Genomic DNA, 25,202 nt, shown 5'->3' with positions numbered 1-25,202 from the left:
TTCTTTTTGAAAAATCAAATTTCGAGGTGAGATAATTTATCCATTAAAAATTTTAAAATCGAGTTAAGAGTTTGGTTTCAGTAAAATTTGCTCCACATATTTTGATATATTTATTAAATTGTCCCTCTTTTAATTTTATAACCATTTAAAAATATTTGCAACATAGTGATATATTACAAAATAATAATATAATAACGTAAATTTTAAATTTTATTTGTAGTGTATTAAATATTTTTCATAATTTTTAATAATTTATCAAAAGTTAATACATAAAAAAATTCAAAAGCAAATTAGCAATTCTTTTTGGTATTAAATTAAGGCCACAAATTTATATAAAAATTAATTGAAAGTCGAAAAAGAGACAAATTTCAAAATTATATATCAATTTTGATTTAATTTGTAATTGTATATATGAACTTTAATTTGGTGTAATTACACATATGAAAATTCTAATTACGGTTCAAATGTATACTTAAAACATTAATTTTAATTTAATCATACACATTTAAAGAAACAAATACATTAATTTTTATATTAGATAAATATAATTATTTTTGTATGCAATATATAAACATAAAATAATGTTATATTAATGTATTAATAATTTATAAGAATTTGATCAAATCAAAATTTCATGTATAAATTACAAAAATCAAAATTTATATATAATTTGAGATTTATCCAAAAAACAAAAAAAGTATTTAATGAGAAGAAATAAAAGTCCATAAATTATATTTAATACAGCATATGAAGAATAAATTTAATGAACTCTTAAATATATTTAACAAATAACAATACTGCATTAAATAATAATTATTCCATGGATATACATGTGATTTTTATGCATAAGATTTGGCAAAAACATTTTTAATTTAAATTAAAATCGCTGAAATTTAAGATTTAATTTATATATTTTAATTTCTGATCAAATAGGTAATATTATTAATTATTTCGATTAATATATTAAAATATATTTTTCTTAAAAACAAAGGATAAATGAATTTAAAAGATTTTTAAGAAAAAATATTAGCATTTTAATTAAAATAATTAAATGTATTATTTAATTTGACTAATTAATTTGAATAAAAAATTCCAAACTAGACTCAAATTTAAGCAAAGTGACAATATTTTTACCATAAATTGGTATTTTATTTAAAATTAAAGTTAGGGGTGACAAAAATAACAAAAACGGTTAGTGTTGATCGACCTCGATCTTATACATGTAAGTTCCTTTATTTTTGGGAAATTAATTTTCGAGGGGGCGGTTTCGCCATTAAAAATTTTAAGATCGACTTAGAGCTTGGTTTAGGTGAAATTTGCTCTACCTATCTTGATATATTTACTAAAATGTCCCTTTTTAATTTTATAATTATTTTTAAAATGTTTTTGCAACATATTTTAAAATTTTAAATTTTAAATAAATTTTATATATCATTATACTATATATTTGATTTAATTTTGTAAAATTTAATTAATTGCAAAACATTATCTAAAATTTTAGGACAAATCAAAACGATATCAAAAAAGTTATTTTGAGATCGAGATCAAGATAAAAATAGTAAATAAAATTCGAAATAGAATAAATTTAAATGATAAATTTTTTCCTCAACATTTACATGTTTTTTTAGACTGACCCCTAATTTTTAACTAATTCTAACCATTAACCTTTTAAAAAAAGTCATATTACTTTTTTTAAACGAAAATGCTAATTAAGACGTTAATTTTTTAATAAATTTTATTGGCAACCTACGTGAATGTCCACGTGTACTTCACATTGATACAATATTATTCTTACATCTCACATAAACAAATAATTTAAAAAATATAAAAAGTTAAACAAAAATTTAAAAATAGTATGAAGTACATGTGAGTTGCCATGCAAATCATCACATTTAAAAATTAACATTTTAGTCTATTTTTCTATTAAAAACAACATTTAAACTTTTTGAAAAGTTAATGGTCAAATTTAATTATTTAAAAGTTTGCACGTGAAACTTAGTTAAAAAAAGAAGAAGAATAAGGGCCAAATTGACAAACAATATAAACATTAAGAACTAAATTTATCATTATGCCATTAAATATGTAAATAATAATAAAAAAAAAAAACACCATTTTGCCAATTACGCAATTACCATCCATAATTAAATTCATTGTCCCAAAGGATTTAATTAAATAAAACATTTCTAGTTAGTTAAAAGTGAACAAAGGGTAACATAGTAATATTAATGAATCAGATTGGCATTTAAATCAAGTGACCTCGAAAAACAAATTTATTTGTTTCATTCAAAAACCTTCTTTCAGGTTCTTCTTCTGCTAATAGCTCTCTCTGCTTTGAACCTTTGTAAGTGAAAAAAAAAAATCAAAAATCAAAAAATAGTTAAATGAAGCTTCAAAAATGGCGTTAATGGCAACTACACGAACCCAATTATCTAGGTTCTTAACCCGGACACCAACACGACCGGGATTTATAGCCTTCAACGGCTCGATTCGGCGGCCAGATGCACCACCGGTTCACCGCAACTTCTCCTCCTCCGCCGCAGCCGCAGCGGTGGTGCCTCAAAGAGAGCCGATGGGAGTTAAAGAATACGAGGATTATAGACGATCTCTTTACGGAGACATCACTCATAAAGCTCTCCTTGTTGATGCTGCTGGAACCCTCTTAGCTCCGTCTCAGCCTATGGCTCAGGTCCTTTTTTTACTTAATCACTTCCATTATATTTTAATTCATTGCGAATTTGCTGTGTATATCCGTGATCTATTGATGTTCATATAAAAATTTGTTTAAATTTTGGTTTTGGTTGTAGATTTATAGAGAGATTGGTGAGAAATATGGAGTTCAGTACTCTGAAGCTGAGATATTGAATAGATATCGAAGGGCTTATGCTCAACCATGGGGTAAATCTCGTCTCAGGTATATTGCTTTCTTTGTTACTTTCGTTTCTCTTCTTCTTTGCGTTTCCCTTTTGGATGGTTCTCATACTAAAAAGGTAAAAAAATGAATGTTAATTTCTTTGATTTTCTTATTCATGCCGGCATGTCACTTTCTCAAGAATGGACAGTTACTGTGCGTCAATCTTTTCTTTTAGAAGTGTTTTTTCTTTAAAAAATATTTTTAAGAAATAATACTCAGCACATAATTTTATACACTGTTATTTCTTATTTGCCATTTCCTAAAAAGTTAAGTGAATTATTAGGATTTAATTATTATTTATTATATAATTTGTGATAGTTAAATAATAAAAGAATTATGCCTATAATGTTTTAATTTAACGACAACGTTGAGGTCCTCAATTTTTTTTGGTAAATGAGGTCCTCAATTTTGAACTCCATGTTCAGATCTTATTGTATCTAAACTACCGTGGATTTTCTTTAGATTTATTTTAATTAAAATCTATTATGTATGTGCTCTATTTAAATTTATTTTAATTTAATTCAAATACATTTTGACTATTAATCCGAGCATATAATATATATAATTATTTGGATTGTATTAATTATAATTGTGGTTGAATTAATAATTAAAATTTTACTTAAATTAAAATTTTAATAATATTACTACGTAATATGATATAATCTGATAAGTTCTTTGTTAAGTTCGTTTTCATCAATAGACTTGTTTGTTATGTTCATAGATTGGTCATAAACTGTTTTTTTCTTTTTAAAAAACTGTATCTAACCATTTATTTATTTTTATTTGGGATATATATTATTATTTAAAACTTTGATTGAATTATTTTCATTTCCACCCATCAATAAGATCAGAACTTGTTGTGAAATTACTAATATATTTTTAATTTTACCAGCAACAAATATTATTTTGAGAGGCTTTTTTGCCTTTTATGTAAAATCTAAAAAATACATAAGCATGAAGGATATAAACCCTAAAAATCATAATATTCACTGTAAGCGACATTTGTTTTTATGTTAATTTCTTATAAATTTGTTATATAAAATTTTCTGTCCACATTAGGGATGAAGTTAGAAATCTTTTAAGGGACCAAGATTAATTATAGATTTTTATGCGAGTTAAAATGTAATTTCACCATTGTGGTGATTTATATCTGGGTAATTTTAAAAGGATTAAATCGAAATTTTAGCATTTTAAGGAGGCAAACTATAATTTTAGCATATATTAACTTAAGATTTGTGAGTATGCTATAATCTAATATATTTAAATATAAAATATTTTAGTAATTTTAAATACAATAAAAAAATAAACATACTCGTATTGAATCATATCTAACACGCACCTAAATTCGAGAAACATAATTTTGTTTTATTGCAGATATGTGAATGATGGGAGACCCTTCTGGCAATACATTGTGAGTTCTTCTACAGGCTGCTCAGATGCTCAGTACTTCGAAGAAGTTTATAACTACTATACCACTGACAAGGTTGGAAATTAACTATTGATTATTATTTATAATTTGCAAGTATAATGATTAATTAAGTTTATGAATATATATATTTACCCAATTAATTGGTTTTTGTAAAGGCTTGGCATCTATGTGATCCTGAGGCTGAGAAAGTATTCTTGGCTCTTAGAAAAGCTGGTGTAAAGTTAGCCGTTGTCTCGAACTTTGATACTCGGTTAAGACCATTGTTGAGGGCTCTGAATTGTGAACACTGGTTCGATGCTGTTGCTGTGTCAGCTGAAGTAAGTGGCACTCTCTGTTTCTCTCTTTCCAACGAGTTAATGTTATGATTAAATTTGTCGAGTTGGATCAATATGGATAGCGTCGATTCGAGTTTTAAATGTTTCATATCATTTTGTGTTTAGATAATTTTATTTCGGGTTTAGGTCAATTCAGATCATTTGGATATGTCAGTTGGGTATCATTTCAGGTTTAGGTCCATTCAAGATCATTTTGAGTATCTCAGTTGGGTCATTTAAGGTTATTTTCTGTTTCTAAGCTTGACATTTCTGAATTGGGGTCATTTTCAAAATCAAAATAGATATTGACTTTTTATGACCAAAATAAGTCGAGTCAAATTCAATTAACTGATTTAATTGTGATTTATATTGGAATTTGGAAATAATATTAGAAACCCGCAGCCAATCAGCGAGATATTATCATTTCGGCCTAAAAGTTTGACCTTTTTTTGGAGGCTAGAATCAAACTTCTGAAGTATTGTTATTTTAGCCCCCCAAACATTGCAGTTTTGTCCCACAAAAAACCATCTTATAAATATAAAATTGAGTCTCTAAATATTAATCATCATATATCATAGATATTGGATTTGGGTTGGGGTGTTACCAAAAATAAAACTTTGTTTACGTATTTGATTAAAAATTTAACAGGTAGAAGCAGAGAAGCCAAATCCAACAATATTTGTAAAAGCTTGTGAGCTGTTGGGCATAAAACCAGAGGAAGCAGTTCATGTAGGGGATGACCGTAGGAATGATGTATGGGGTGCCAGAGATGCCGGTTGTGATGCTTGGCTTTGGGGTTCTGATGTTTACTCCTTTAAAGAGGTATCTCCCAATCCCATAATTCATTCTTTTAGTTTAGACTTAACTACAAAATAGACCCTCAATTTATACCCATTTTCTCACATGCGTGTTTAAAAGTTTTTTTTTTTTAAAACAAAAGTAATGCTTAAACTATCGATTTTGTCTATTTTTTACTCAAAAAGTGTACATCGTACAATAGAAACGTGTCACATATCATGTTCTTATTCACTAGTATTAGTACAGTGTTTTAGGTAAAATGAGACAAATTAATAGTTCAATTATCACTTTTGATCAAAGAAATATGTAGGTAGCAAAAAAAAGGTATAGTTTGAAAGTGAATTTTGAATTTAAGCCTTTAATTTAACAATATCAAATCCTCTCTCTGTGTCTTTAGGTTTTTTAATTTATTTCACTAAGTTTATTTGAGCTAAGCACCAATAGATCTAAATAACCCATTTAATTGTTTTTATATTCTTACAATAAAATTTAAATAAGCAAAATTAGTTTTATTATTAAAACTTTAATTTGAACCAGCTAAATCCAACCCGAATTAAAATTTGACCTTTTCAAGCTCGAGTTAGGTCGAGTCTGCTAGGCCAATCAATAACTTGACCCTTAAACAAATCTACTTTTCCTCCTTCATTTATTTTGATAAAACATTTAGATGACCATTAAATTTTATGGCAGGTTGCTCAAAGGATAGGAGTCCAGGTCTAGAGAATAATCATCAGTACTTGGAAGCTCTTGCTGCATATATGTATGTATGTATATATGCATGCATGTACACTGTACAGCTTTGTTTTGCAGTTGTTATGAGATACAGGCTTTTTACAAATTTTCTGTTTCATGTAGTGTGTGGAAAATGTATAAGATGTTGAGGCTATACATACATTTTGTTGTATGAGGTAGCTAGCATAGTTCAGGTCGAGAACATATAATATAAAGTTACTAAATTACCAAAACAGTTTTTGTTCATCATTTGATCTATACTTGCTTGCAAATATTGGTATGTGCCTAAATTGGGTAAAAGTATTATAGAGACACTTATATTAAGGCATTTTGTTCCATTTACTAAAAAAAATAGGTAAATTAGTCTGTGTGTGTTAGATCAAAGCATAAATTGATTATTTTTGTTAAAAATTTTAACTATTTGTATTAATAACAACGGCGTGGTGGACAGAATAATTATGTCACGTGTATTTCATACTAAGAAGTATGGATAAGTTTTAACAATACAAATTGATGGAATTTTTAATAAAAAGTTGGTTTATTTTTAATCTAATGTATAATAAGTAATTAACAATTGAAATAGAAAGAGCAAAATACAATTCGATTCGTAATATAATAACTTCTATAATATTTTTACCACTGAATTGTAAAAATCCATCGAGATTGAACCACGATTGTAGGAATATATATTGTTTCGGTCATAAATCGATGTCAAATAATATTTAGAAACGTACAACTTGTTTAAACTATTTTCATATATTTTGACATCTTTTGGTATACTATTTTGATATCTGAAGTCAGTTTAACATTTTAAAATTGATATTTATGTTTTAACATATAAATATGCATATAATTTGGGCATATTTCAATGCCAAACTAGAAATTAGATAATAATTATAAGTAATAAGTCATTTTGGAAAGACATTGATATTGTTGTATATTAGTATTTGGTATAACAAAACGTTATATTCATTGGTTCAACAGTAATAAGATAAAATTATTATTTGATATATAAACGGTATTTTTAATGCTATTAATTTTCTTTTCATTTCTTAGATATGTGATAATTTCTGCTGTAATTAAGAAACTCCATTACCAATTTATTTAATAATAATAATTGTACATTTGTAAAAAGAAAATGTAACGAAAATACAAAAAAAAGATTTGAAATATGAAAAAGTAAAAATTAAATCCCAATAAACAAAAGTAAATGGACTAAGTCGGTGATTAGTTTAACACTATCTTTGATATAATATAAAATTTTATTTTAACATAAATAATAAATTTAACTTCTTAATTCCTGCAATAAAATGATAGGAACTTCTTAAAAAGAAGAAAATATCGAATATTATTTAAGTAATAGTCTTATGCACAATGAAAATAATAAAGAAATAAAGAAATAATTATTTATATAATAAATAAAAAGAGAAAAAAATAAATTAAAGGAAGTAACTAAAACACTAATAACAAAAAAAGAAGGTCAAGTTATTAAATAAACAATTAAATAAAATTTTATTAAAGATTAGATTATTAATATAATTTATAAAATTTATTGGCAAAAAACGATTTTTTAAATATTAATTATAAAAAGAATAAAGTAACCTTTAGTCATTGAATTTAGTCATTGCACTTTTTTGGTCCACATTAGCCACGAAATTTGATAGTTTTTCTCAAATTGGTACATAAACTTGGATTTTGTTATGGGATGATGATTGAAATTGTATCACGTCACCATCTAATTTTTTATTTAAAAAAATAGATTTTATATAAAAATTTTAAGTGATCACATGGCACAATTTGAAAGTGTTAATTTAAGTTCAGAGACCTAATTAGAAAATATTTCTAAGTTCCAAGACTCTTGTGGAAAAAAGCGTAGGGACCAAGTTGAGAAAAGTTGTCAAATTCAAGGACTAGAGATTGCTTTATCCCAAAAGAAAAATATAAAGCATAGGACCATTACGGTAATTTCGGCACTCCCATACTAGGCGGAAAATCTCCAAGGCGGGAAAATAAAAGCAAAAGTCCCAAATAGGGAAAATTTCAAACTCTTTAGCAGCAATTTTCCTCTCTGAACTGATAAACCGTGAAATTGGAAATGGAGAGAATTCATGTGACCGTACGGTCGAGACCGCTATCTTCAGAGGACGCAAAGACAAGCCCTTGGAGAGTCTCAGCCAATTCCATTTTCATCCCCAATCACTCCACCAAGTTCGAATTTGGTACTAAATTTACTTTCTAAACAATCAATTGTTGAATTCTATTTTTCAAGTTCATTTTTCTTGTTTTTTTGGCATTTTTGCATTTTTTTTTTGAAAATCTAGATCGGATATTTGGTGAGGATTGTAAGACTGGAGAGGTTTACGAAGCTCGTACCAAAGAGATTGTGGCGGCCGCTGTTCGTGGATTCAATGGTACCGTTTAATTTATTTGATTTTGAAGTTTGAAAGTACGAATACTGGAAGACTTTCTTTATGTGTTTTAATAATAATATTAGGTTCCAACAAGTTGTTCGAATTTGGGTTTTGAACATATAATTTGGCTATTCTGGGGATCCCGGGGGGGGAGGGGTTGAGGTGGGAAATGCTTATTTTCTAACTAAATTCTATAGGAACCAAACTCGATCTGCCAGTTGGACTGGGAACCGGCTGGTAGACTGATCCGAAACAAGGCAAAAAAACTGGTTGAACTGGATTTTATAATTTTATGAATTTCTTAATAATTTATTTGATTTGAACTGGATGGACTGGTTGAACCGGGAACCAGTGGTTAGAATTGTTCAACCACTGGTCCAGTTCCAAAAACATTGGTTGGAAACTTGGCATCAAACGATGCAGCTTGAATCCAGCTTACTAGTATTTATTACATTATCTTTGAGCCATCTATAGTCTCCTAATTCTGTATTGGAGCGAGTGCTTGTAGTTGTGGTGTTATCCCATGTAGGCTATGGTTACAGGCTTACAATTTGCTCTGGTATTACAGTCACTTATCGACAATTTGTTGTAGGCAATGCTTAATATGGTATCACAGTCACAATAACTTGTTACCGTGGCTTTTATTATTTGTTACCCCTGAATGGTTTTGTCTCACATTTGTTAAGTTTAGAATTTGCTAAGGCCTTGTCTTTGGTTGGTTTAGGGTGCATGCTTACCGTTACTCATTCTAAGAATTAGAAGCTTTTTAGCATGAGCCGCCAAATATTAAGGAGCCTTTTCTAATGCTGAATCGGTGTCATGTATTATAGAGTTTTCAGTTAGATTTCTTTTCTTGAAATGCTTTTTCTTGAATTAGGTAAAAGAAAAAGCAAAAGAAAAGAAAAGAAAAGAAAAAAGTGCTGTCTTATGCCTTGTCCTGTGATTTAATAAGTCTAATTAGTTGAAGTTAGTCTGATTGCATGAAAATTTGCGTTGTACTCATGATATGCGCCTCTTGTAGTTTCTCAAGTTAATTGTTTTTATTTCAGGTACAGTGTTTGCATATGGACAAACTAACAGTGGAAAGACCCATACAATGCGGGGTTCGGCTGCTGAACCCGGTGTCATTCCTCGTGCTGTGCATGATTTATTTGACATAATACAACAGGTAAGGCATACCAGCACTCATTAGCTATCAAAATATTGTGTTATGCATGCGTTTGGAACTTGAATAATCTATTTGGAAAATTTGAATGGAAGAAAATGAAATTAGAAGAATATATGCTACTGTTCTAATTATTGCAATGGTAAGTAATATTTTGATTTTTTTTCTTCACACGAAAATGTTTTTGGAGCCAAAACGCTTTTGGCACCATAAGCAATAAAGAAAAAGGTGGTTAAAAATGCATTTCAACCCAAATGTAAAAGCTAGAATTTCTAGCTTTCGCATTTAGAAAAAAACATTTTTTAGACTCAAATAACATTTTAAACCCTCATTTATAATCCAATGTATCTTTATAATATTTATATTGGGTATACAATTATTTTGCTATTGAAATTTATTTCAAATTATAATATTATATATTGTATTTGTTTTAATTATTTTTAATATTTAAAATATAGTTTATATATTCAAATTAAATTTTACAAACAATTCATATTAATTGCTTAAAAATATTTAAATTTTATATTTTATTGATATATCATAATATTAATGAACTTTAACATCATTTAGATGCATATTTTTATTTTACAACATTATGTGTAAAATAGAAATTTTATTTTTCAAAAATATTTTTGACAACAATACTAAACACTTAAAACTTAAACTAAAATTTTCAAAAGCACTTCTTTACAATACTTTTGAAAAGCAATGAAAAACAACAACGCAATTAAGAATGGGAATAGCTTGGTGCTTTGTAATTATTCTTGTGGTTAAATTGTTTGTCTTTTCCTCAGCTATTTGGGAAAGCTAATGATGATTTCATAAATTTTGATTTTTTATAACATTATGAAAATCTTAAGCTATTTTGCATTCAAATGATGAAGTTTCGGTTTGCAGACATAAAATAAGCAAGGGAAGTGATATCATGTAAACATACAAATACAAATTTCTTTAAATTTTAGATTGACTATCTAGTAACTGACTTTCTATGTTAAGCAGAATTTTCTTAAAATATTTTAAAACTGTGTTCATATGAAGGTGTTTCTTTTATTCTTTTGTTTCAGGATGTGGATCGAGAGTTTCTTCTTCGAATGTCTTATATGGAAATATATAATGAAGAAATAAATGACTTGTTAGCCCCTGAGCATCGAAAATTACAGATTCATGAAAGTATAGAGGTATTAAAATTCACAGTTCGTGTTTTCTACATAATTTCCTATTTCTTAGTAGTGAATAATTTTCTTTTCATAAATGTAGAGGGGAATATATGTTGCTGGCTTACGAGAAGAGATTGTTGCCTCTCCTCAGCAAGTGCTTGACTTGATGGAGTTTGGAGAATGTATTTCTTTCATCTTTTTGATGAACTTCACTTTTGCATGCTTTTTTTTTTTGAACTTCTGCATTTAGTATATACTTTTTGAGTTAAATTGTCATTGGTGTTCTAATAAAAGATATTTTATGATGATTGTATTTGAAATAGAAACGGAGGAAATTGTGACAAAGCAAAAAAAAAAAAAAGAAAAAGGAAGAGTTAGATTGTAATTTTTTTTTTATACAATGCTCACTTCTACCCATATTCCCTCTCCAACCCTTAAACCAGAGGAAAAAACATGTTCAAGCGCGCTGGAACTCATATCATCCTAATTGTTGCAATAGCAACAGCGCCAATTGAACTATTGATCAATTGGCAGCTTATAAATTTTAATTTCTCTCCTTTGATTACATTCTTTTTATTTATTTATTTTTGTGTTCCAAAATTCAGCCCACAGGCATATTGGCGAGACAAACATGAACTTACACAGTAGTCGATCACATACCATTTTTCGCATGGTAAGTTATTAGTATTCTGTCATCTTAATTGTAATACGATTACACTTGCATATTTGTCTTACCGTAGTAGCCATATATAGATCATTGAGAGTCGGGATAGAACTGAAGACGGAGGTGGAGATTCAGTTAGTTCTTGCGATGCTGTTCGAGTATCAGTGTTGGTATGTTATTAAAATGAAAAACATATTTCTTCTTTTATGACTAATAAATTGATAAAATGTTTTGCTAGTTGTCAATGAGTATCTTGTTTAGTCTTATTTATGCTAATAACATTTGTTTTCAATTTTTTTTGTTCTTTTTCTTGTAGAATTTAGTAGACCTTGCTGGATCAGAACGTGCTGCTAAAACTGGTGCAGAAGGTGTTCGACTAAAGGAAGGTTCCCATATTAATAAAAGCTTGATGACATTGGGAACTGTGATTAAAAAATTGAGTGAAGGTGCTGAAAGTCAAGGGTATGTTCTTCTAGAATTTGAGAAATAAATTGAAGTGCTATTATTTTCAAATATTAATGACATTAAGAACATTTTGCAGGGGTCACGTTCCATATCGAGATAGCAAACTTACACGTATATTGCAACCTGCTTTAGGAGGCAATGCAAATACAGCTATAATATGCAATATCACACTTGCACAGGTAGTAATCATTAAAATCGTTTGTAGTTGATATCATCTTTGTGTATGTTTCACCAGAGCTTCATACGTTTCTCTTTATATGCATTATTAAGAGGCGAAGACTAATTTAAGTGGACAGCTGGACGTTGTCACTTGCTGAGTTTTCATAGAGTCAAGGAGTTATAAAACCTGAAAAAAAGAAGGATAAAGTGGGAAAGAAGTAAAAATGTCTGTTCAGTTCCATAATTTTGACATATGATTCTGATAGAAGGTTTAAATAGTACAAAAGACTTTACTTTTAAATTTATTATGCATATAACATACCCATTCTTAGGGTGACAAAACCCTGTACCAGCTGGGTTTTGACAACCCCCGACACTATAAGGGATTTTTCATTTTTTCAAATTTGGTTCGGGATAGGTTTTAGTGAAATGCTCTTCTTTTAGTTTTAATTTCCTTTCATAAATTATAATTTCTTGTTTTTTATTTTAAATTTATAAATATTTTTCATATATTTTAATTACAATTTCCTAATCTAATAAGATTTTGTAACATAAATTTGGTTTATTTTTATTAAATTATAAAACATTGTTTAAAACTTTGGGATGAGTCGGGTTGGCATCAAAAACTCTTTCCAGAGTTGGGGTTGGGGGGTATTAGATAAAACTTAGGGTGGGGCGGGTTCGGATGGTTGGGGCGAGCAAAAAACTGTTCTGCTGTGCCTGGCTGTCATCATTTTATTATTATGAATTTGAACTTTGTCAACATTTTTTGCTACTTACAATGTCATTTTTAGTTTATGTTTACTTGCAATGCTGCATTTTCATCAATCTCTTGTGACGGCAGATTCATGCAGATGAAACTAAGAGCAGCCTTCAGTTTGCAAGCAGGGCATTGCGTGTTACAAATTGTGCTCGTGTGAATGAGGTTTATTTTGATTTTCCTTTTCACATTTATTCTTGCTGCTGGCTTTGATGGTATTTCTTAGAACTCAGTGGATTGTCAAATCACTGGATCTTTGTGTGTTGTTATGGACCAAGTTCTTAATTCAAGTCTAACATGTATGTTAACTTGAATCTTACCGCTACTTGTTTTTTGGTGTGTTAGATATTAACTGATGCTGCTCTGCTAAAGCGGCAAAAGAAAGAGATAGAGGAGCTTCGAGCCAAATTGCAGGTTTGCAACTATGTTTGTGATTTCCTTGATGTCTGAAAAGAAATTTTCTGGAATAGTGACTCATTGAGTGTTTTGTTTGTTCCAGGGTTCTCGCTCAGAACATTTGGAAGAAGAGATACTCAATTTGCGAAACACATTATTGCAGGTATTTAGTTTTCACCTGATGATTTATTTATATTTCAAAGAATGTTTATGTTATGGAAGTTGCTAAGCTCATTTGACAGTCTGAAGTGGAGAGAGAGCGGATAGCTTTGGAACTAGAGGAGGAAAAGAAAGCACAAGTAGAACGTGAAAGGGTGTTGCAAGAGCAAGCTAAGAAAATAAAAAACTTGAGCTCTATGGTCTTGTACTCAAGTAGAGATGAGAGTCGAGATCAGGTTAAAAAGGTTTGTCTAAATAACTATACCTTTTTCTATTTTGAATAGTTAACTCTCTTTCTCTTTCATTCTGCATGTTATTTGCTTTTTACATAAGCTCTCAAGTTTTGCTAGTTTATCTAATCCTGCTATCATAAGCTCATGCTAGAGCAATCAGATGAGCTAATTGTGTTTTAATATATAAAATGTGGAATGTAAAGGATTAGGTCATCTATAATGGAAACCTGAATTGGAGAATCATTAGTTTTGTGTGACAAGCATGATTTAAATTGGTTTGTAGATTTCAACATGATGAACTATATTTTTTGAGGGGTTAGTTTGGATTTTTGAAGTCCCAATTTTTTGTTTGAATTTGATTAGATTTTAAATGGATCTGATTTTAGGTCAAATATATTCTAAATTTTAAAAGGCCCTAATCACATATTTCAATTTATCTTTTTAAGTTAGTATTACAATTTCAGCTAAATTGCAGTTCTCTCATCAAATCTAAGATTAGTTAAAAGTTCAATTTCAACTTCTAGATCTATCCAAAGTCCAAAAGAACGGTTTAGAATTCAGAGTTATAAGCAAAAAAATTTTAAATCCAACTGAAAATTTAAATTCTTCAGTTCAACCTAGAGAATTTTGGGATTATGAATTTTGCTATCTAAATTCTGATGGAGTTGTACTTTGAGTACATCAAGTAAGGGTTTGCAGATAAACCTTGCAACTACCAAATATTGTACTTGATTTAAAGTTTAGTATCTTAGCATTGTTGCGTGGTTTTGTTGGATGTATACTGCATATATCATAGTTAGTCTGCTCTCATATACATACATGCATATCTTGCCTATTCATCTTAATTCTTGATTGAGTCATTTGTTTGGGCTATAGGAAAAGAGGCGAGATACATGGTGCCCTGGAAATCTTGCAAGGGAGGCTGTTAAGGAGGTAACTTTTATGTTTCTTGCTTCTATCTGGGTAAAAAACTTAGGCATTGTAATATACTTGAATTTTAAAATTTCTTATTTCCTTATGGGTCTGAGCTGATCAATGTGAAATTTATTGTACCTCACATACATGATAATTGATGTAGGGGTTTTGCTAGTTTGATTGTGCATTATAATGTGTTTTTGTGCAAAAGGCTATGATGTTGGATTCCTTTGATAGGTAAAAGTGTGAAATATTTTATGATGATATAAGCACGTGGAGGACATTGATGATTGCAAGATTTTCTTCTTTTTTCTTCTTGTTGTTGTTGGATAAATCTACTGTACGGGGGACCAGAATGTTGTATTTGAGAAAAAGTTCACTGTAGGAAATTTGTTGGGATGACATGGAACTTTTGTTTCTATCCTCATCCTCCTCTTAAAACCACTCATGGTTTTAAATAACTAAATAGGTTATAGGAAACTTCTGCATACTATGGTAATCGGGTCAAGTGTGAGTGCCAGGTACCAGCGTATGTCTGACATGAATATGGTCAATCTTTATTTTTGAAGTTTTTCATTACATTTGGGGGGATGGATCTCCCTTTCTAAGCTGTGCTAGAAATATTATCTTCAAGGAAAAGAAGACCTGGAGCTACACTGGCTGTAATCTGTATAGGATAATGGTAGACATTTTACGAGAAGACTTGTTATTCTACATTCTAATTGAATATAGTATGTTAAAGTTTTTGTATCATTAGATAGTCCGTATTAATTAACAGAATTTGAAAGGCGGTTCCAAAAGGTGAAAATTGCTTTTTGGAGACATCTCTTTCTTGTTTGTCCACTATGTTGATAAAACTGGACTAACTTAACCACTGCTCTACAAGACATATTCATAAAACAGGGGTTGAGTTGATGTACATTAGTTTGATATTGGTTCCTATCATACTATGGTATATGCATTTTGATTATCTATGATATGTTATTATTTTAGTGGCTTATTGCTTTGGTTGAATTGAATTCCGCGACATGGATCTAAATTGTTGTCCTGGAATCAGAAGGCTTGATGTTTTGATCAGTTGTTATTCTGTAAGATGCATTGTAACAGAAAATAAGTATTTTAAAGGAAAAATGGGCTTCTTTCATGCGGAACTCCATGTGTGTAGGATTGAGGAAGTTTCTATCCCCATAGGCAGGGATGAGAAGTGTAACTGGGACCTTTGTCAAGTAGTGACTTTCAGTGTCTGGCTGCCTGCCCCGCTCTGTTTCTGTTTGCTGGAAAAATATTCTTGTTGTGCTAACAATCAATCTTTTCTCATTGGGTGCCTGCTAACATTAATTTTCTGTGCTTTAGGCCTGCTCAAGTGTTCAATCAAACTCATCTGCACTTAAACCGACTGAATCTAAGCGTTATATGGGACCACTTCTTGCTTTTGAGGAGTTGGTGAATGAAAATGAAACTGAAGATGACTACCCATGCAAACAAGATGAAGATTGTAAGGCTAGTGTATTGGAAGATTGTACTCTTCCTGATCCATGTGCGTTACTGCATGTAACAAACAGGAGAAAAGGACAACCAAGAAAGAAAAGCTCCTTTGTGGTTTGTAACTTTGTATTGTGCATTTTTGTATAGATGTCCTTGAATTGAACTTTTCACCCTCATATGTATTATTGGTTCAGGAGGACAGCGAATTAATGGAACTGCAAATAGAATATGAGGATTTGATTTTGAAATATGAAACTCAGGTTACTCATAATACTTGTTAATTTGCAATGAATTTGCACACAAAGTCGTCATTCTGTATTCTGATTCCTTTCTTTATGCAGAGAACCATGAGTGATATACAAATTGATTGCTTAATGAGAAAGCTGGTTGAGGCCGAATCCCTTCACAATATGAAACATAGTGAGTCTAGTGACCATTCTGCATTTCACGCGAACAAAACAAATTATGCTGACAAGAATATTGGGTTGAGGGAATCTGAAGCTATTCTTGTGATCAAGCAACTTCAAGAGAAGGTTTATTTTATTATTTTTAATAATTATCTCTCCCTCTCCTTTTGTCCCCTTAAATCATCTTTCATTGCAATCGTCAAGAATTTGTAGATTGATGGTTTATTTATTGTCTATTTATGTATATTTTTTTACCTTTTAGATTGAGATATTGGAAACAGAAAAGTCTTCAAGCCAAGAAAATCTGAATTGTCTTGTCGAACTTGCTACAGAGCAGAATATAAGTGCGAGGGAGAAGTTTGATGAGGTAATAATTTAACCAATTATTTATGACGATCATATGCTTATCCTGTGGGTAGCTGGCAAGCTATTATCTGCTTCACTCATTTTTGCTGTCTGTAATCTGCTGGAATTACTTAAGGACTCCTGAAACTTTTTCATGTATTAGTTGCAAATTGATAGGAAAGTATCTGTATAATTTGTGGACTGCTTTTGTTATGGAGTTGATATATGTATATTAATAATTTATTTTCTAGTTGGAGTTTTTATCAAGATCCAATGTACGGCATTGAACTTTAATGATTTTTGTCTCTTCATGAAACTTCCAATGATGCCAAAGATCATCTTTCTCATCTTTTTGAGATAAAAGAGGTTCTGCACACATGTCTATCATGGACTTCATTAGCATCTTTTGCTCGTTAGTGGTTGTATCAAAGTTATCTAGTACATTTGCATCTATTGTAGTTAATTGGGTGGATTGTTAGATATTAATGACTTTGTCAAATGTGCATGTATCCTAATGAGTATGCCAGTATCACCTTTATCATTTAACAGTTGAACCTTCTGCTTTTTATGAAGCTATGGTATGGTTTGTTTTCTTCAATCTAGTTTCAAAACAGTTTCTATTTGGTGCAATACTTTATAGCTTTGCAAAGAGCTTCTTAATGCACGAGAGGAGACTAGAGTGGCTCGTGAAGAACTTGCCTACAATGAATCTGGGGGAAGAAAGAATGTAAGTATTCTATAAATTGTGCATGTGTGTTTATGTAAGATTTTATGCAACCTTTAATGTGTGCATGCGTGTCTTCATTTTTGCATGCATTTCTTCATTTTTGCATGTGTTTTTCCTTTTCTCGTGTTAATAACATCGGATACACAGGTTCTTTATCTTGTGTGAATAATCTAATGTCAAATGCATCAAGTTGATTTTGGGTCTTTGCTTTCTAGGGGGATTGCGATTTTGTAATTGAGCTGTCAAAGGAAGTAGAAGATCTGATTTCTGAAGCTCAAGAGTCAAAAGAAGTAGCTCAAAAGCTATCATCCCTTGTGGATGAGGCTTTTCAGAGTTTTTCTGCTACAATTAAGGAATTTCTTGTGAGTAATCCTGAAACATCTTGGGAGAACCTCCCTTCCTATCAGCAGTAATGTTTTTTGAATGATAATTCTAACTTTGAAAGATAACTGCTAAAGTCAATATTTTTACTATTTGCGCTTGCATCCTATCTCCATCTCATTGTTTAGTTTTATGCATTTTATCCAGGATTTCCAGGATATGATGTGTCAGAGCTCTGAACAACAAAAAATAATTATTACAAATACCAAGGAATTACAGAATCGTACACATCAAAGGACTTTGAAGCTTGAAAATGATAAGGTGAGACACATTGCATTCACATGCTCAAACAGTGTATTCTCTGAATTGCATAAAAACTTATCTATTATATGAAATCATTGTCAATATCTGGATTCCAAGATAAAATATGTAAGCTGATGCCTTGTTTGCAGCTTCTCTTGCACAACCAATCCATTGATCTGCAGAAGCAAGTGCAGGAACTAAGAGAAAAGGCTAAAAACCATGAAGCGTCCTTAACAGTGAGATTTTTATGTCTCATTTAACAATTTTATAATATACATAGCATCTATGAGTGAGAATACCATTCTCTGACATGAGCAGTCTTGTTTCAGGAACTCTTTGAAAAGCATGACATGGAAAAATTGGAGTATCTTTCTCATATTCAGAGTCTTGAAAAGGAAATATCATATCTTTCATCAGGTCCCATGGCAAGAGAAAATCAGAGTTTGAGTAAAGATCTTGAGAAAACAAAATTGAAGTTGAAAGACACCGAATCCAAGCTTAAGAATATCATCCAGGAGAAGACAAAACTTGAGGTTCAATGCCAATTGTTTTGAATTTTAAAGTTTGACTTAAGTTACAATCTATATTAACCTGCTTTCATTTCTAGGGGGAGAAAGCAATTGCTGAACGAGAGATCAAGCGATTGCTTGGTCAAAAGACTCTTCTTGAGCGTGACATCAACAAACGCGAATCACTAGCTGGTAAGAGGCGTGATTCAGTTTTTGATAGGAATGCAAAGGTGTTTGATCCAAAAAAGGCAAAAGCTGAACAGATAATGCAGGTGATGAAGATGCATCTTTTTTTCTTGGTTCTGTAATGAATATCTAACTGCAAAAGGCAAGTAATTAAATGTGGTAATTCTGAATGGAAATTAAACATTTGGCCTTTTTCTTTTCTCTGCATTTTTCTAATAATGAACTTATTTTTCCAGTGAGTCCAAGTTACAAGATCTAACTGAAACCAGGCAGTTCTTTTTTGTATAATCCTTATATACTTCTATGTGATATTTTAATATATCTATCTCTTCATGAAACTAACTTGCAGGGTGGTTTTACTTAGTGCCATAAATTTCTAGTATAATATGGAATGAACTAAAATGTCTTAAGAGTTTAATGTGCTTGGTTTTGTTACATAGTAATTATGATACTTTTTCTCAACTATGAAGAACAAATCAACAGACATCTTTCCATAGCTTACAGATCCAGTTTGTTACTTGTTATCTAGTTTTATTTTTCTCAACTTAAAATGTGAATCCTATTTTTATTTTTCTGCTCTTAGGAAGATTATAAAAAGTTGGAGGTTCTTGCTTTTGAAATGGAGACAACTATAGCTTCCTTGGAAGAGGAATTAGCAGCTGCACGCAGGGACAGGGAAGAGGCTATATCTAGAAGTGAAGATTTGGCTTTAGAATTTGAGGTCCTGACAGAAAAATTGGATATATCAAGCTCAGAAATAAATGCTCTGCAAGAAGAACTTTCTAGCCTTGTGAGCTTCGTGTGCTTTCCTCAGTATATCCCCTTGGTTTCTCAACTTTTTTATCCCTCTGGAAGGTTAAATGGTGGCATGCTTATTTTTGTTTAAATATTAAATGCAACGCTCTCTTTCTGCACAGAAACTTATTTTGGAACAATCTAATTCTAGCCAGCAAGGAATGGAAGCCTCCATTAAGAGTTTGCTTGCAGAAAAGGAAGAATTGGCAATGGTAGTCTAATATCTCATTGGTTATGAAGAACGCTTTGTGTCTTTGGTAGTCTAATTGTGTTTGTTTGACCGTGCCTTCGATATTGCAGCAACTTACTAATTCACTATTGGAAATGGAGGAAGAAAAGGCAATACAGTGTGCTAGAGAGAAGGCTTCAATTGAAGCTATTGAAGAGAAAAGAAAGTTATACAATTCTGAGATAACATTGTTATCAGAAAAATTGTCTGAGGTAAGAGTCTTAAGTTTATCATTGGAGATTTTAGAACTTTAGTTGAATTATTGAAAGTGGCTTACTTTTTAATTTTGCAAGTTTTTGTTGATCAGCAATTTATTTATTTTCTGTGTAGTATTTTTCTATATTATTTGATCTTTCATCATGCTATTCCTTGCACCGCAGTTAACAAATTGCTTGTGGAATTTGTGATTTGCCATATCTTTTTCGATCTCATTTTGTGTCTTTCATAACTGGAATTGTTATAATACTTCTTATCTTGTGTGGAAGACTGCAAAGGTCTCAGTCTCTTTCATTCATTATCTTTTTTGATCAGGTGCTCTCACTTTGCCAATCCAATTTCTTTTTATGGTAATGTTTAATTCTTAGTTGTTTTGCTGCTGGAGATGCATCTCAGCGGAAGTTGAGCTCCTTCAGCATTTAGACCTGCATGACATGCATATACTAACTCTACTAGTTTGACTATTTATCCGTCTATTAATGTTTTTTGATATTCTATCTTTGCTGTTGGAGAATCTTATGGATTCTTTACATGTAAATATGATAGTGCTGTAAATCTCCTATTATTTAGCTATAATTGTTCTGGATTTGTAGTCATAGACTGATTTGTAGGGATAGGCTAATTTTTGTTATTAGATCCTAATTTCTTTCCAGAATAACTATTGTACGTTGTATTAACAGAGGCACATAGCTATCATTTGGAATAAGAAACAGTAAAAAATTCTTCATGTGTCATTGTAATATTTTACTTCAGTGCCGTTTTGATTGCAACTATAGGATTGATCAATCCTTGCATTCATGGTATTTTGCGTGTAGGTAGGGATGGGTTTTATTGGGTGACATCGTTGGTTGATGCTTCTTCATTGAAGTGTCTTGTGTATAGATGGAAATTAGACGGGACTCAGTAGGGTCATTTCTGGTTCTAATTGATTAAGCAAGATGTAATTCTGAACATGGAGTATTAGTAAAAACCAGTTTAGTTTGTGCATAGGCCCTGCAACCCTTTTGGGCGAGGCAAATTTAATCAGACACATGCTTGGTGCACCTAGGCATACGTTTTTGTAAGGCAGTATACATATAAAAGGCACTCTTGATGGAAGTTATCTTTAATTTGTTTTATTTGCATTAAATGTACATTGACTAGTAAAGAGGATGATTTCAAACTCTATATTCAACCGCAGAAGAAAAAGAAGAAAGGATGCATATTGAACATCAAAAGGAAAAGAAAGATTTGCAGGATAAACTGAACCAATTTTTAGTTTACTGTCAAAATCATATATCTTAAACTTTTTGTATTTATATGTGTATAGACAGGGAAGACAATGCACAAATATATATGTTTTGCTTTGATTCACTCAAGCGAGCACTTATATTTCATGTACTTTTGTTATCATGGTGTTGGATGTTAAAATCTAGAACGAACATTTGTTAACATGATTATGATTTTGTTTTATATAGGTGACGGAAGAATTGGAGTTGTGCAGAAAAGAATGCAATGACCTCAGGGAAAGATTAACAGACTGCGATGAAAGAGCAGAACTGGAGAAAAAATGCAGGTTTGTCTCCTGGGTTTCTTTATTGTATGCTTTTAATGGAAACTTGGTTGTATTACATGTGGTAGCTACAATATACGAAAACTTTGTTTTGGATGCTAAATTAAACAAATCCGAAGTTTTCAAAATAATGAAAAGGTGCTTGGAGGGATGTGTAATGGCAAAGTTGATGGGGGGAATGATATCTGCTGCAATATTGATCTAAGTCTAACAGGCTTAAATATTGTGCTAGATTATATATCTAATTGTGTGGATATGAGTTTTTGGTGGGTGTTTAGTGCTATATTTGTTAGATTACGCATAATCCCTTTTGTATAAACCTCTCTGAATACATTGTTCTATTCTATCAACTCTTCTGGTTTAATGCATGATACGGCATCTGTTTCTTTCTATATGAGTTTGACAGAAAGTTAATAGAAGGATAGTAATTTCTAGTAGGGCTCTTGTGCCACCTCATTTCTGTTTTTTTACTCTAAATGGAGCATTTGATTTTGTTTAGAGAAGGGATAAAGCAACATTTAGTCCTTGAACTTGGCAACTTTTCCTAACTTGATCCCTGAACTTTTTTGGTCCCTATGATGATGTGGCACAATATTAGAGGGCCATGTCATCACATGGATTAACATCGGGAAAAGTTTCCAGGTTCAGGTATTAAATGTTGCTTTATCCCTTTAGAAAAATATGAAATACTGTCCCCAGTTGAAATTATTGTACCTAAGGTTCTAGCATTTTTACATTGCCCTTTTTTGCTATATTTATGAGTATCTAGCTTTTTACACCCTGAAATTATGGTTGTGAAGTTAATTAAAAAGCCACTTTCTATTATTGCAGTATTGAGAAGTCTTTGGAGATTGACCAGCTTAAAAGTGACATAGAAAACATTTACGCCGAAAGCAAACAAACCCAGCAAGTAATTTCTGTATCTCATCATGTGCTCATAATCAAAACACAACATAATATCATTAAGGGATGCACAGTTAACACTAATTTTCATTGCAGACACTGAAGTCAAACGTGGAAAAGCTTTCTTTGGAGCTTCAACATGCGCAAGAGGAACTGAGTATTATCAAAAGAGAACGAGACAATTTATCAGCCAAAATTGAACAGTTGGTCACTGAGCCTCAGCTCTCGGACGAGCTCCAGGTTTTTGTCTTCTGCACATTGCAAAATAATCTATCAAAAACAATCATAAGAAATCATCATTTTAAGAACTGGTAATTATTTCTTAGAGACTGAAAAGTTTAATTCATTCTTTGCAGATTCTTCAAAATCAACTTCTGGACATTTCAACAGAAAGGGATGAACTAAAGACACATATCGAGGAACTGACCAGCAAATTATCCTGCCTCGGAAAGGAAAATCTTAAAAACGATTCTAATGAGGTGGTTGGTTATTTTTAAAAATGACTCTTTTCTTGCTAGCAATCTAACTAGGTTGGGAATTTATTTCTTAGAGACTGAAAAGTTTATTTCATTCTTTGCAGAATCTTAAAGATCAACTTCTGTACATTTCAACAGAAAGGGATAAACTAAAGACACAAATCGAGGAACTGACTAGCAGATTATCCTGCGTCGAAGCGGAAAATCTTAAAAATGATTCTAATGACATGGTTGGTTGTTTAAAAAATGACATTTTTTTTCAATCTAACTAGGTTAGGAATTATCTGATATCATGGGAGATTCTTTTGACAGTTAGTGGAGGCTAAAGTTCGAGTCGAGGAACTGGCTAGCAGATTATCTTGCATGGAAGTCAAGATGCATAATGTAAGTAGCTGGCTAACTGCACACACTTTCATTTATCGGACACGCATCAATTTGATAATTACATGGAATGGATGATGCTAAATACGAACTCTCTTGTCATCCTTTCATGCGAGTAACTCAAAACCATTTCCAGGTAGTTTCCGATTATTTTCCCTGTTCTCCATCTCTGATACTATAGTACATTCTTTTTGTTTTTATACAGGATCATGTCAACAATGGTAAGGAAATGGCAAAACTTAGAATGAGGCTTCGTGGAACGCAAGCGCAGTTGGATGCTTTCCGTTACCGATACAAAAAAGCCATGGATGAGTCGGATATCATGAACCGGAACTTCGAGGAAGCTTCGACGAACTTGAAGGAAAGGTTAGCATCAAAGGCAATTGAGGTACTCAATCTTAAGAAGCAGCTTGCTTCTGCAGCCTCAAGCCAATAATCCAATCATCTCTCCCTTCCCTTGTAAGTGTTTCAAATTTAATAACTTTAGAACTGCATTATTTTTTGCACTGATTAAGAGGTCATTTTAGATTGTCTTTTTGCCCTTTTGAAATGCGTAGTTGATAGTTTTTACCACGGGGGCAAAAAAATGTCTTTGATTCAAACACCAAGTTAACTAGTAGTATATAGTAGTACATTTAATAAAATTATTTTTCTTTTTTAAAATAAAATTATCTAAATCACTAAATAGCAATTAAAATAGAAAAGGGCAGCCCCTTTTTTAAAAAACTTATTCTATTAAGCTATAAGGTTAAAATATGTTGTTAGTCCCTGTAATTTAAATTTTTACTCTTTTAATTTGTAAATCCTATTCCAATAAGTATAGTTGATAGTTTTTGTCAAAATTTATCAATTTATTATATTCATTTTTGTCAATCATATGTCATGTCATTTAAAGATAGCTTAATCTAAATTTGAAATGATAAATTTTGACAGAAAATACTCAAGAGTTTAGTGATTGAATTGAGATTTTTAAATAAAAAGAACTTAATATTTTTAAGTATAGATTAATCTCAAATTTTGTTAAAATATAAATTAAGTATAGATTAAAATGTAGCCTTTTAATTTTTTATTGAAAGGTGAAATGTATTTTTACATTTAAATTGAGTTTAATTTTGGGTTTATATATTTTAAAATTCAATTAATTTGATTTTAGTTTTTCAAAACTGAAACTGACCAAATACAACCGTTTTATCTGACTTTTCAAACCGGTTTATAATCGAACCGACTAAAACTGATTAAATTAAATCGAAACCAATCGATTGGATGGATTTTAATTAGTTTAACCTGATTTTTGTACATTCCATCTTTGAGATATAATCATTTTTAGAACCATTGAAAGTTTACTTTCATCTTCCTCACTTATTACCTTGCCTATTAATATTGTTAATGAAGGTCAATAATATATATTTTGCTAACAGAAGAAAAAAAAGGAAAGTAATTTCTTTTTAATTTGAAATTATGCCATTGTTGTTAGATGATGATATGGTGGTGGATGTGTACATTTAAGATTGAAAATTCGAAAATTAAAATTTTTATTTCTTAAATGAAAATGAATCATGTATTATACAAAATATCAAAAATTATGAAAATGAGGAAGGATCTATTTATGTCTGTATAAATTAAAGTAATTTTACATCTTTTCATAATTTTTATACAATTAATATTTTAATAATCTAAAATTTATATAATTATATTTGTT

The 25,202-nt window shown here is 30.7% G+C and overlaps 2 protein-coding genes across 3 annotated transcripts; both read left to right on the top strand.

Annotated features, from left to right (window-relative positions):
- The first annotated feature begins 2,222 nt into the window (after window positions 1-2,222).
- On the top strand, window positions 2,223-6,417 carry LOC108470629 (uncharacterized). Its single transcript, XM_017771992.2, has 6 exons — window positions 2,223-2,686; window positions 2,805-2,911; window positions 4,286-4,394; window positions 4,496-4,657; window positions 5,303-5,476; window positions 6,143-6,417. The coding sequence occupies exons 1-6, from the start codon at window positions 2,396-2,398 to the stop codon at window positions 6,170-6,172; spliced, it is 873 nt and encodes a 290-aa protein (XP_017627481.1). The 5' UTR covers window positions 2,223-2,395; the 3' UTR covers window positions 6,173-6,417.
- A 1,765-nt stretch (window positions 6,418-8,182) lies between these two features.
- LOC108474261 (kinesin-like protein KIN-7O) lies at window positions 8,183-24,171 on the top strand. Of its 2 annotated transcripts, XM_017776211.2 has the most exons (34): window positions 8,183-8,403; window positions 8,506-8,595; window positions 9,645-9,763; window positions 10,825-10,938; window positions 11,018-11,099; window positions 11,523-11,590; window positions 11,671-11,751; window positions 11,898-12,043; window positions 12,123-12,225; window positions 13,050-13,130; window positions 13,311-13,379; window positions 13,465-13,524; window positions 13,604-13,765; window positions 14,630-14,686; window positions 16,022-16,267; window positions 16,348-16,413; window positions 16,495-16,686; window positions 16,823-16,927; window positions 17,546-17,632; window positions 17,848-17,994; window positions 18,161-18,274; window positions 18,406-18,492; window positions 18,586-18,789; window positions 18,864-19,037; window positions 19,535-19,741; window positions 19,869-19,958; window positions 20,047-20,187; window positions 21,649-21,746; window positions 22,575-22,653; window positions 22,743-22,886; window positions 23,003-23,125; window positions 23,227-23,352; window positions 23,435-23,506; window positions 23,709-24,171. In XM_017776211.2, the coding sequence occupies exons 1-34, from the start codon at window positions 8,280-8,282 to the stop codon at window positions 23,937-23,939; spliced, it is 4,089 nt and encodes a 1,362-aa protein (XP_017631700.1). In that variant the 5' UTR covers window positions 8,183-8,279; the 3' UTR covers window positions 23,940-24,171. The 2 variants fall into 2 exon arrangements, with proteins under 2 accessions (XP_017631700.1, XP_052877556.1); XM_053021596.1 differs by lacking the exons at window positions 8,183-8,403; window positions 8,506-8,595; window positions 9,645-9,763 and adding an exon at window positions 10,518-10,687.
- The last annotated feature ends 1,031 nt before the right edge of the window (window positions 24,172-25,202 follow it).

Source organism: Gossypium arboreum, chromosome 11 (assembly GCF_025698485.1).
Source record: "Gossypium arboreum isolate Shixiya-1 chromosome 11, ASM2569848v2, whole genome shotgun sequence".
Lineage (NCBI taxonomy): Eukaryota > Viridiplantae > Streptophyta > Magnoliopsida > Malvales > Malvaceae > Gossypium > Gossypium arboreum.
This window is presented reverse-complemented; position numbering and strand designations above follow the sequence as displayed.

Excerpts from the sequence above, each read along its gene's own strand:
- LOC108470629 (XM_017771992.2), top strand. The coding sequence starts at position 2,396 with ATGGCGTTAATGGCAACTACACGAACCCAATTATCTAGGTTCTTAACC. Across the intron at positions 2,912-4,285 it reads TGGGGTAAATCTCGTCTCAG|ATATGTGAATGATGGGAGAC; the intron begins GTATATTGCTTT and ends GTTTTATTGCAG. Across the intron at positions 5,477-6,142 it reads ATGTTTACTCCTTTAAAGAG|GTTGCTCAAAGGATAGGAGT; the intron begins GTATCTCCCAAT and ends ATTTTATGGCAG.
- LOC108474261 (XM_017776211.2), top strand. The coding sequence starts at position 8,280 with ATGGAGAGAATTCATGTGACCGTACGGTCGAGACCGCTATCTTCAGAG. Across the intron at positions 13,380-13,464 it reads AGCTTCGAGCCAAATTGCAG|GGTTCTCGCTCAGAACATTT; the intron begins GTTTGCAACTAT and ends TGTTTGTTCCAG. Across the intron at positions 19,038-19,534 it reads AAGCTGAACAGATAATGCAG|GAAGATTATAAAAAGTTGGA; the intron begins GTGATGAAGATG and ends TTCTGCTCTTAG.